Here is a 12,225-nt window from a genome sequence, read left to right as displayed (position 1 = left end):
CCTCTAAGTTCTCCCTAGCTCCTGCTTAGAAGCATCAAGGCACTCTCTATTTTAGATGTTTCCTAATTTTATTTTAGCCAAAGTGGCACTGTTTAGGAAGAGTTGATAAGAACTTCTACTTTCATTTTTAAACTCAGAGTAATGGCATTTAAAATACTTTACCCCATCGGAATAGAGCAAGGAATGCTTTGAGTACAAGCAGAAACAAATTCCTCCCAGATCTCGGAATCATCAGCTCTGCCCTTCAGAAGAGGGTTCCAGTAACCCTACCCAGCTCTGCTTGGTTCACAGCTGCCCTACAGTGCTAGCAGATTTATTGAAAAGATATATTGCTTATTTTTATGCTTAAGAACGTAAACTTATCTGGCTCAGAGGGCTGGGGCGGGGCCAGAGGGGGGGGATGCCCACAAGAAGATGATGGTTTTTAATCGTTAGATAGCCATGTTGTAAATTAGCTGCGTCTCACATTGAAAAGATGACTTACAGCAATCCGCTGAACCCTGTTTGCTGCTTTTCAGTGAGGATTTCTACAAGATGATGATTGCAGCCAAAGTGCCTTTAAACTGATGGTAAATTATTGTAATCCTTTCTGATAATGTTAAGGCTAAAAAAAATTGGCTATTAAGAACCTTTACGTTTCCTGTTAAACCAATGGGTTTCTACACATTCTAAGTAATAGTGACTCTGGCATTTTGGAATAATTGTTTTGCGTACTTTTCTACAGATCTATGAGTCTCCAAAAATACCATCTTAAAATTTCCAAAAGATGTGTTTTCATTATATCGATATGTTAGTTGAAAGTAATTTTATAAAGAACTGAAAAAATTCCCTTAAGGTAGGTTGGTAGATAGGTAGGTAGGTAGGCAGATGGATAGGTAGATAGATAGACTGATAGACAGATAGATAGATTGAGAGATGGCCAGATAGATTGATAGATACATAGATTCTTCTCAGAACATATTCATAAAGAAGCCATAAGCCAGTAAAAAAATTAAATTGGAACGAAACATATTCTTAAAATGGACCATCAACCTTGCATGATGGAGAAAATGTGTATTTGCTTAGTTTTAAAATCAAACAGATCACAAACTTTATGATGAGATTTTTGTCAAGTTCTCCAATTACTTGCATTACTCTAATCAGTAATGCAATGGGATGGGACAGCCTGAACATGGTTGTTTTTTTTTTTTTTAATCCCAACAGTAAGCCGATTGTCTATTTCAAAATATGTTTTTTAAAAGCAGTACTATGAAAATAATCTAAAAACAGTTAAAAAAAAAAACCACCAAAAAATTTGAGCTTGTGTAAAGATGACCTTAGGGACCACTTATTGATTCTGCTCTCGTCAATGAAAATGCTAGTTTTCACTCAATTAAACATTCTCCAGAATGGAGGTGTCTCTTCAGGCACAGCTCATGATAGTTCTGCTAACTTCAGGTTAGCTTCTGTGGGGCCTTCAGCTTAGACTGGAGAGACGTCCAGACAAAGATGCTGTCACAAAGTCACGGGAGCCTAAATGTGACTCGCTGATTAGCGTACTTGTCTCACAAATAATCACAGAACACTGTGTCTCCTTGGAAGGAAGCATTTGTAAACGGCTTAGTTTTTTTGTTGTTCACATGTTGCTCATGTTTCGTTTATTTGTTGGTTTACCATCCTAAAAGATGTCAGGTGGGCTATCTTTGGCCACATATGTAAGATTTAAAACTAATATATTTTTGGACTTTTCTTTCCCAAGAGTAGTCCCAAAGGGGTTAAACCTGACTACGGCTATTCACTTTCATCCACACTTAAGATAAATTCAATTAGAATATTTTCTTCCAAACAGAAAATATGATAAGATACATACAAAACGATCACGGAATGCAGTAGCTAGCAATAATTTAGATGCCAAAGAAATTGGCAAGATATTAATCTGTATTGGATTAATTTCCTGTTACTGAAAATGAAAAATAAAAAGTATATTTACTTAGCTACTTAGATTGTGAGGTAACATTTATCAACATTTCCAAAAATTTCTGAGAAGACAGGTGTGTACATGCTTATATGTTATAAATGACTTAAGCCAAGTCACTTAAGCAAGAGACTCTACAGGTTTTTTGGTCTTACTTTATTAAGTTTCTTTTGCATTAAGCATCTTTGAATTAATAAACTTCCTGATGAAGAGAAATTTTAAAGGTGATGGTGTGGTGGGGGAAACAAATAATTAAAATAGAAATCACCCCTTCACTAAAGATTTCCATGACATTATTCCTAATAAGATCAATTACGAAGACAGTTTGACAAATTTTGACTAGATTCTAGGTGATAAAAGGTGAATCCTATGTGTATTAAAGCTTCTTTGGGGGCCATGTTAAATGTTCTTAGTATTACTATAAGTCAGTATCCCCAACAAAAAATCTTTTTACATTATGCTCTAAATAAATTTAAAATAATAGGTGATAATTGTTATTTGAGGTTGGTATGGTGATTCCTTGATTTCTGTCCTGCGAGAGAGTCAGTGTTACATACTTTAGCTATCAATTTCTTTTTAGTTTAAAATTTAAAACTTTAATTTTAAGTGGTACCTAAGCTTCAATAACACTGTAATGGCTTTTCCAAGTATTTTTCCTCAAGAATTAGGAAATGATTTGCTTTCTCCAATGTAATCAAGCTTAAAACATTAGGTACTGATGAGTTTAGAAATTCAGTCCGTTAAAGTTGTCTGTTTGTATGGAGATGGACAGCAATTCTTATTTTTATAACAATATAGAGACTGACAGACCTCAGCATATCCATATCTTTATAGAAATGCACACTCACATAAATAATTTTAATTCTTTAGTTTATATGCATCTACCAATATGAAATTAGACTACCTAGAAAATTAAGGTAAAATTTATACTAAAACAATTATACTTGGAATTCCAAAAGCAAGCAGAAGGTGAAGTACAGAAGTAAGATTCTCTTCCAAAAAAGCTATGAGTAAAGGGTTAGGGTGGAAACAGTGGAAACAGCTAAGAAAGAAGTGAAGGTAAAGTTTTCACTGCGGATGTTCTTAGGATGGAGTTCTATAAAGTCTCTGGAATGGGAACATTGTTCCTTGCCTATAAGGATGGGTCCAACCAGTTTGCCTCAACAATCTACACAGGAAAAAAAAAATCCACATAAGGGAAAAACACCTGAGATTTGGGTCTTAGCCTTACCTACACTCCACTCACATAGGTAGGTAGCTGACAGCCATAAAGGATCAATATTGCTTGTGATTTCAGAGTTAAGATTTTGTTTATTCAAATGACGGCCCTCCATTGTTATTAACAGGGGCTTTTGTTAAATGCTTAGCAATTAGCTTTGGGAACAAAGGAAAGAAGGTAAGCAAAATGTTCTATTTTGCTAGACTCAGCAAACAGGCCAATGTACTAACAGTCCCTCATGATGACAACAGCTCTCAGTTGAACCAATAAACCATTAAACTGTAAACAGAATAATCAACACAGGCAAATTTACCTTCTCACTTTTTTTTTTTTTTAAGTTTACAGTGACCCTCAAGGGAATAACTTGAAAAGTGTGTTTTTGTGTTCTCTCAGGTTTTTTTCATTTCTCCGGATAACCTCGGGGAAACAGATTTTTGAGGGGGAGAGGTGCTTTTGAGGGGGTGCTTAAAAAGATCAACACGCCAATATCCAAACTCTCCTCTAACTCTTAGGTTAGTGGAATTTTATTTTATTGCGATTATTAGTTACTCACCATGGAGCAAATAAAATGGCCTCTGAATGAATAAGGTGTAACCCGACTGAACAAGCAAAACGTTCAGAATGAAACTGTTATATGTAAGACATATAACATATTTAAAAAAAAAAAAAGATATTCAAAATCATCCTGGGACCTTAAGTTCTAATGTCAGTTTCTGAAACTCATGCTTCTTGATACTTAATTGAATTAGTACAGTAGAATTACTTTAAATGGGTATGCATAGCCCATGAACAAAGTAAACATAGCTGAGCATGAGTCATTAAGTATCAGAAAATGAAAGGCTTTTTTAGATGGAGACTACTTTAACTTGTAAAATTTAAGGTTTCAAGGGAACTCAGAGATTGCGTAATTCAACCTCTACATTTTCCTTTCCAAGGTAAAGATACAGGAGAGCAAAGTTTATGGACTTGTCCAAGGTCAGACATGCCCTGTTTGTGTCAACATTGAAACCACACTTGCAAACTCCTAATCCCTGGTTCTCACCCAAGACACTAGATTGCCTATCACTGTTCTTTTCCTACCTTGTCCTTCATATGCAGCCCAAGAATATTTAAGGCTAAGATGGCTGTAATTATAACCTTTAGAATTTCCTCTACTTCCCTGATTCAACTTAGATCTTTTAAAGTAAATATTTTCAGCGAAGAAGATAATTTTTCCCTTGTGATTTTGTTGATTGAATTTAAGGTTACAGCAAACATAACTTTATTTTTACAGTAATTAGAATGGTTTATCTGGATATTAGCAATTGATCCCTTCTCGGGCTTTTGGCTAAGATCAAGTGCGGATATTAGCCTTTGATAACTACTCACAGTAAGTGAATAAATAAATGAATGATAAAACAGACCCTGGAAGGTTTTTTTTTAAACTTAAGAACTAGCCAAAAAGCTAAACATTTGCATGCCGTTATTTTGACTGAAACTTCCTTTAAATGTGTTTCCTCTCCAGCTAGCATATGTGAAGAGTGACCTCTTATCCATTTACATACCTACCCAGAAGTCATGTGATAGGGTTTTACGTCAAGCTGTCAATTATGATAACAGACACAATAAGAACAGCCGGAGTGTTGATAGGCTGCTTCCTGACTTTATTGAAGGGCTTGTTGATCGTCCACTTGTGTCCTTTCAATTGCTTGCCTCTAATAAAAGACTACCTCTTCCCAGTGGTCTCAATGTACCTAGCTTTGGCTTTGCCATTTGCCAGGACAAACATCGTAAATAAATTTCAATTAATTATAAATTAATATATAAATTTATATATATATAAATAAAAAATCCTACAGAGGCAATGTCTTAGGAAGGCCATCTGGTGTAACAGACATGTCCACTATAACGAAAAGTACCTCCAAATTTGAGTTGTGAAACTGTATCAAGGAATGTGTTGAAAATATTTTAATATAAGGTGGCCCAGTAATTGAAATTGAAATAATAGCATTAAGTAGTCATGCAAGAGACGTAACATGCTGAAGCTCAAGCACCGATAAAACCCATGCAGTTGTGTGTGTACGTGATGCAAGGACCTGAGCTGATCAGGCCGTGCATTCATTAGAGCTAACAGTAAGTACTATATATAGTCAGGAGATTATAATTTTGAGAGATGATGAAAATAAGCCTTACGTCTTACATACTAGAGCTTACTTGACTTTGTTGTCTCCCTTTGGAAAGGCAAGAGGGACCTCCCATTTATTTTATCGAAATCTCAAATCTGTATCAAAAGTTTATATGCTTTTCAATAGTTGGTTTGAATAGTAATCTTCTATTTCCAAACGAGAAGCTTCTTAGCTACAAACTTTTACTTCCAACTTGCAGTAAGATTTTTTTAATATTTTATGCTGATGTATAATAGTAAAGATTTATATTTTTATTACAACCTTACACTCAAATAGAAGGGTGAAAATAAACATAACTAGACCCTCTTTGATCATGCAACTTTCTACGAGAGCAAAGAAAGAAGGCCTGAGACTTCATAAATTTGTGGTGAGGTTGACCAGATAAGGAACTGGTGCTAATTCATGTAAGTTGTCTCATATTCGCCATTTATGCTAAAATAGGTAGACTGAATTACGGAATAATGTCTGTATTTTCAAATACAGAGCAACATCCAAGACTCTGCTACAGAGCTCCCATTTTCTCAGAGAGACAAAACTTGGGACGTGTACCTCCCCCCTTGCCTAGCGTGGTGCACGTGCACAGGGCCCTCGTGCACTACGAGGAAAGGAAAACACTGCGTTCTGCTAAACTTCTGCGAGGTTAACTCAGAGAGGAGGTCTTTGACATTTGTGAAAAGTTCCGAATCATAAAAAAGACATTTCTTTTTTAGTCAGGAAAGACTACAGAGTTCAGTTTCCCAAAGCAGGACCCGGAGTTCCTCAAGCCACCACACCATCTTCCAACAGGAAAGTTAAAGAAGAATATGGAGTTCCAACTGATATCTGCTTTTAAGATCTCCCCAGGCCAACAGTGAGTGCATGAACTAAGCCAATCACCCCACAGACAGTCTAGTTCTAGACCTTGAACCACACAACACACAAGATTGTAGTAGAGGATAAAGGAAAAATTACAAGTCCTGATCAGCCGGCATGAGTTGATTATCATGACCAGTTAGAGAGGTTTGTTTTTAATGGCAAATTATCAACAGGTTTACATGAATCTTTATGAACTATTCTTCATGATTATGGATTTTTTTATTTTTTAGATTCAAACGAGATATCATAGTTGCAGTGACAGGTGAAATTCCTGTGTCAGAAAAAATCTAGTATTTCAAGTCAGTTAATGACCGATAAGAATCAGTAATAACCATTATCAAGGAGCACAGAGAGGTATAATTACTAATAACAGCTGTATGTGTACCAAGTTGATGGGCATAAAAGCATATACTTTTAGGATTCAAATTTGCCAATGCGGACATATTACTCTTACAAGTGGAACATAGGGTTAATGTTAACATTGGCCATCTCAATCAAAGAAGGCCAGTATCCTTGTGTATTAGAAGTGACTATTTTGAAAGGTCTACTTTATTGTCATCTTGTGGAAAGATTATTATTAAGATAGAATGATTCAACAATTTTAAATTTATCGTTAACCCTAATTTATGTAGGCTATATTAAAGTTCTTTTCTGAGAAAAAATAGCACTGCACATTGCACATCAATACTTTTCATAACCTAAAAGGATAAACCTTTATAAAGCAGCCGCCAATAAACTGAAGAATGTACCTGGCGACAATATTTATTCTTAAAGGGTCATGTATATTAAAGGCTATGGGGAATGTTTAAAAGAACTCTCTCAGACTAAATCCATTGCCTTTCTAATTTTGAATTTCTCCTAGCTAATATAAAATGATTGATTACCTTTATTTCATGTACCCCTTGATTTTCCTTTTCATTCATCACTGAGTGCTTTAAACCAAATGCATTTAGAACCTGCTGTTACAAGAGTGGTCTCTTTTAAATCTTTGTAAAGTAATGAAAGGACACAGTAAATCAATCTCATTTCTGCTGTGGGAAAGCATAACCTTTACTCTGCTGAAGTCACTTAAACTATTCCTGTCCCTCTGTTCCTGGATAGTAAGCCCAAAACTTCAGCTCAATGGTTCTTTTAAAATTTAGAAGCATAAAAGTAATCATCTTTTAACTGGAACCTTACTTCAGTAATATTCATGTACAGTATGAGATGCACGCATATGTTTTCTGCCTGCCTCAAAACTGTAGCTCATTATAACTTTGGCATATTGAGCTTCTTCATTTCAAAAAGTAGCACTAAGTCTTCCATCGTGCGCAGGGCAAATTATCCATTTGCCTGGTAAATAACAGTATGTTCCATAAATGTCAACTGCATTTGACCAAACAAATATTATTTACATTGTTAACGGGTCTTCACTTGACATTGTCCACTTAAACAAGAAGCGGTGGTCTTGGATGAGAAAAGTCTGTAGCTCCAGAATATTTATGTATGTATACGTGTGTGTGTGTGTGTGTGTGTGTGTGTGTATGTATTTCTTTTTCCCAATTAAAATGTGCTCCGACCTCCATCTACCTGAAGACTCACACTTTCCTGAGGCTTGCTAAGTTTTCTTGATCTGTCCTTGGGATAAGTGAAAGAAGTAACTTCTGAACGATGAACTTTTGTGTTCATAATTCCCTGAGCCTCTAACGTGAGTCATAAATGACAGATATGAAAAGAATATTAAAGCTGCCATGGGTTAGCACGGGGGGATGGGAAGACTGCTTCTAAATACATGAAACTGGTTATAATCTTAATGTTTTTGGTGCTAAAGGTTTAAATAATGGAGGCATGTGTCTATGAATTAAAAATTAACTAGAAAGTAGAGATGTGTCATAAAGAATAATGCAAATCCCATGGTAAAAATATTTCTGAAAATATGTGGAATGATTTTTAAAAGAGCAAGCCTCTGAACCTATAAATCCTACATATGTTTTTAGAAAATACAGTGAACATATACATTTGTCAAATAGAACCATATTATAGTAATTATAACACATTTCATATTATAGCAATTTTAGAGGTGAAAAAAAGCAACATTCCAGAGAATTATGTTGAAAAGCCAATGGTGGGCAAAACCACTAATTATTATTTGGTATTTTTCGTAACTGTGTACAGATGTTTTCAGTTAGTTCTCACTCTTTTGTTTTGTTTTGCTTTTTAAAACTCTGGCACAGCCTCAAGTATCTTGAATAAGCTATCATCTTTAGGATTTTTCTCTGAACTCTACATGTGGTGACCTTTGATCTACATGGTTTGCTACCTTGGTCCGCAACTGGGCAGGACTTGGGAATTCCGGGCGAGGCACGGCTAAGAAAGACCCAACACAAGCTAGGTGGGCAAGTCCAGGACAAAAGAAGCAGGGATGAGTCCCTGCGCAGGCTGACCATGTACGTAAAAACAGACAGATGCGACATAAGCCCATAGATCTTACGAACGAAGAGCCAGTTAGTTATACCAGCTCTTTCTTATTCATAGTCTACTTTTCCCTACTTAATATTTTGCACGCTGTTTATTTCGAACCACTCTGCTATCAGAGTTTGAGAGCAGCAAACGTATGCATCATAAAATATATTTAAATTCTGAAGTGTTTAGAATTATTTCTGTTATCCCTTAACTAGAATCGTGGGATTTCTGTATTGGTATGTTCCATGCTTTTGACTGTGGCTAATTTGTTTATAAGCCACCATTAATCCTGGCTGTATATTTTCACAGTTTGGGTAAACACTTCATTTGCATTAAATTTACAGCATTAATGAGATGTGAAATTTAAAATGCTACTTGAAACATAAATGATGTAAGAAAGCAGAACAAAAAAAAGTGTTTTATCACATCTGAAATCAGTAAACCAATTTAAACCTATTAAAACAGGAATGATGTGTCGCCCGAGATTTTAGCTTCATAACTCATCCTCTTGGACTAAAAGTCCAAAATGAGGAGTAAAACATCTGGAAAATATGAAAGAGCTCAAAAAACACAAATTGTGTACTGCTTCTACCCTAATGGGCTTTTTAATCAGTTTTCGATTTTTTTTGTCTTCGGAAGCTAAAGGCTAGTAAGTTCTCAATAGCCAATGAGACTGAGGAAAATACCCTGGCTGAGACCCAGTTTACTCATGGATGTTATGGATAGAGGTCACAGAGATGGAAAAGGTCTTGAGCCAATTTGAGCAAGCCTATTTAGAGAGGCAAGAAACAAAGGATAAATGAGAAAATATTCTGGAAAATGAAATGATCAGTTTCTTTCCCAGAAGCGCCGGGAGCCCCGTTCTGAGTCCAGATCTGAGAGGCAGCATGGAGAGAGCACCAATGCGAAAGCGTGCTACACCGTCACACCTGGGGGAAGCTTGCCCACCTGTTGCTGATGTAGGAAGGATGGGTCTCTTGGGCTTAGTCCCACATATCGATTGGCTTGAGATGTGCCTGAGGCTGTGTAGGCTGATTAAGGAAGAACAAAAACAAAGATAAAAATTGTGAACTATCAGAATGAACACCCTGTCCATGTAAAAGAAAACCCAGGACGTGGGACAGGCAACCAAAAAAAAAAAAAAAAAAAGTGTCTCTATTTCTCTATTCTTTCATCTGAGTGAACACCAAGTGACATTAAAGAAATGGCAGTTGACCTCAACTCAACCTGTTTACTTCCCTCCCCAAAAATCTGTCCAGTTAACCACATCCCAGCCTCTGGTGTGGGCATCCCACGCTTATATGCTCTGGTACAGTCCGGCAGGAGAACCAAGGACTGGCTAAGTAGAAGGGTCCTTTTCCTACATGTCCTGTTTCACCAGATAGTAGTTGTCTGATAATGGGAGCATCAATGATAGTCTGTGATTCTAAGTGTAAGACTGAAAGTCTATTGGGAAAAAGTGAAAGCTTGTAATGAATGGGATTTTAGCAGATGTGCTTTAGCAGATGTGAAACATGTCTTACTAAAGAGAAAATCTAATATTCCTAACATGAGGGAGGAGCCTCTCTACTTATTATATCATATAGAGTGAATTAAGTCAGTATTTCATTTAGTGTGAAAATGACCTTAGATTTGATAGAAATGTTTTTGAAAAAAAATTCTTTCTTTTCCATAAGCACAAAAAGTCAATTTCTTGTTACTGGTCCAGGGAAGGGGTGGTGACACCTTTGAAATACTTGGCCACCAGGCACTAAGGACCAATGGTGAATATTCTTAAAGTTATTTAGTCTCACCCTGCAAGTACTTTTTGTTGAGATGCTTTTTGGTACACAGTGAATTTTCCAAAGAAAACGTCTCCCTATTCCTAAAGATTTGTTTTCACAAGGAAAGGAGTTCCCAGCACTAAAGCATTCTCCTTGCCCCGTGCTGGAATAAACAGAAGCACTACATTTTCACCACTCATGTTACATCTACAGGTCTGAAGGAAGCTAAAATGTTTGGTTTAACACTATCAGATTGATAAGAAATCCAGACATTAACCTTTAAAAGGTTTTGGGGTTTTTTTTAACCAAATATATTCATTCTGCCGTGTTCATTTGAAGGGTTGCAGAATTAGATCCATTGAGGGTTTTGGTAGGTTAACTTTTTAAAACAGTGAAGATGCTCACAATTCATTATTAATTACTTCTGAATAAAGGGCCCATCCAAGGACAGCCGGAAGAGCCAGGGGCCCCCACTCAATGTCCAGGCTTCTAGGATTCAATGGACAGCATGGACAGCTGGAGAAAGGCCTCGCCCTAAGAGAGTCGCAACAAGCTTGCAGTATTTTTCTCTTCTCAGCCATGAGAAAGAGGTTTCCCTGATCTATGTGTTTTCTTTAATTTTATTGACTTATCAGTTCAATGACCCATTTTTCATTATTAGCACTGTCTCGAAAGCTAGAGCTACAAGTCTGTGTAGAGGAAAGAAAAAAAAACTATATTTCTTTTAAGCAGGAGTGGAAAATGGGCTGATACAGCCATCTTCACACAACCAATATATCCCTTCTGAATATTTTGCAATTTTATTAGTCAAATCAGATCCCTTTTTGACCAACCTGTAGGTGAGTACAAGAATAATGCATCAGCAAGCAGGCTGACAGCACTCCCATAGTGAGCTGTGATCATTTGGGTCTGATCTGCCCTTGAATGTCATCTATTAATGTCACTAGAAGGGTAGGTACCTGAAGTTTCTAGAACTTGGTTTGGATCATTTATCCTTTGACAGTCTTTCAAAAACTTAAAAAAAAAAAAATCTTTGTTTCTATTTGCCTTAATTTAAATTGCTGACTTTGCTCAAAGATGCCAACACATCCACTTTTAAAAGCATTTGAGTGGCTGTACTGTACATCGCTAATCTTTAGAACAAAAGAATTTTTAGTCTTCCTTGACTGTGCATTCAGGGAAGTGTTCACTGGACCCTCTATCAACAGACCAGTTAGAAAAATTAATGATTATTGATGGGAATTACAAGTCTACCTGGACTGATTAGGCTATGGGGTCTCAAGAATTTTGAGAAAGAAATGCTGAATTCACTGCACCCTCAAACTATTGTCCTTTTTTCTTGTAGTGTTCCTTCCTAGGTTTTCAGAACCCACCCCCCCACCAAAAAAAAAAAAAAAAAAAAAGAAAACATCTTTCCAAAACCTGAGAAAGAGAGAGCCAGTGGGGTTTCTGTAATTTTACTTAGAACAGAGCATGTCAATTTTTTTTTGTTCTAGGAAAGAAAATGACACCTCTGAATTTCAGATATGGAAAGCATAATTGACAAGGAGTGGGCTAATTCCTCCTATTCCACTGTATTAGTTCTAGGAAGTCTGTTAGTTTGAACGAAGCCAATCGAAAAACTGGGTAATAATTTTCTTTGTATCGATGAGTATTTTGTATGAAGCAGCAAAGGATTCATTGGTTTATTGGTATGTTCTATGTCAAGTTCACTGGCTAAATCTCTGACATTTAAAATGTTATGGCCGTGTTAAAAAGCATAGTACCTGATGTACCATGATAAACAAAACAAACAAAAAAACAAAAAAAGTCACAATGACAGTGTAG

General features: G+C 36.3%; 1 protein-coding gene across 6 annotated transcripts in view; it reads right to left on the bottom strand.

Annotated features, from left to right (window-relative positions):
• The window catches only part of NFIB (nuclear factor I B), a 225,941-nt gene that overhangs the window by 16,099 nt on the left and 197,617 nt on the right, over positions 1 to 12,225 (bottom strand). For 4 of the 6 annotated variants that reach the window (XM_032880572.1, XM_032880571.1, XM_032880573.1 and 1 more), the window contains exon 10: positions 9,584 to 9,666. The exons of the other annotated variants lie outside the window; for them this stretch is intronic. In XM_032880572.1, coding sequence (XP_032736463.1) covers positions 9,584 to 9,666 — 83 coding nt within the window. The remainder of the gene's footprint in view (positions 1 to 9,583; positions 9,667 to 12,225) is intronic. 6 annotated transcript variants of the gene reach the window in all.

This window comes from Lontra canadensis, unplaced genomic scaffold (genome assembly GCF_010015895.1).
Source record: "Lontra canadensis isolate GAN:19392208 unplaced genomic scaffold, GSC_riverotter_1.0 scaffold70, whole genome shotgun sequence".
NCBI classification, from domain to species: Eukaryota; Metazoa; Chordata; class Mammalia; order Carnivora; family Mustelidae; genus Lontra; species Lontra canadensis.
The sequence above is the reverse complement of the archived record's forward strand: the minus strand, read 5'-3'. Positions and strand labels throughout refer to the sequence as shown.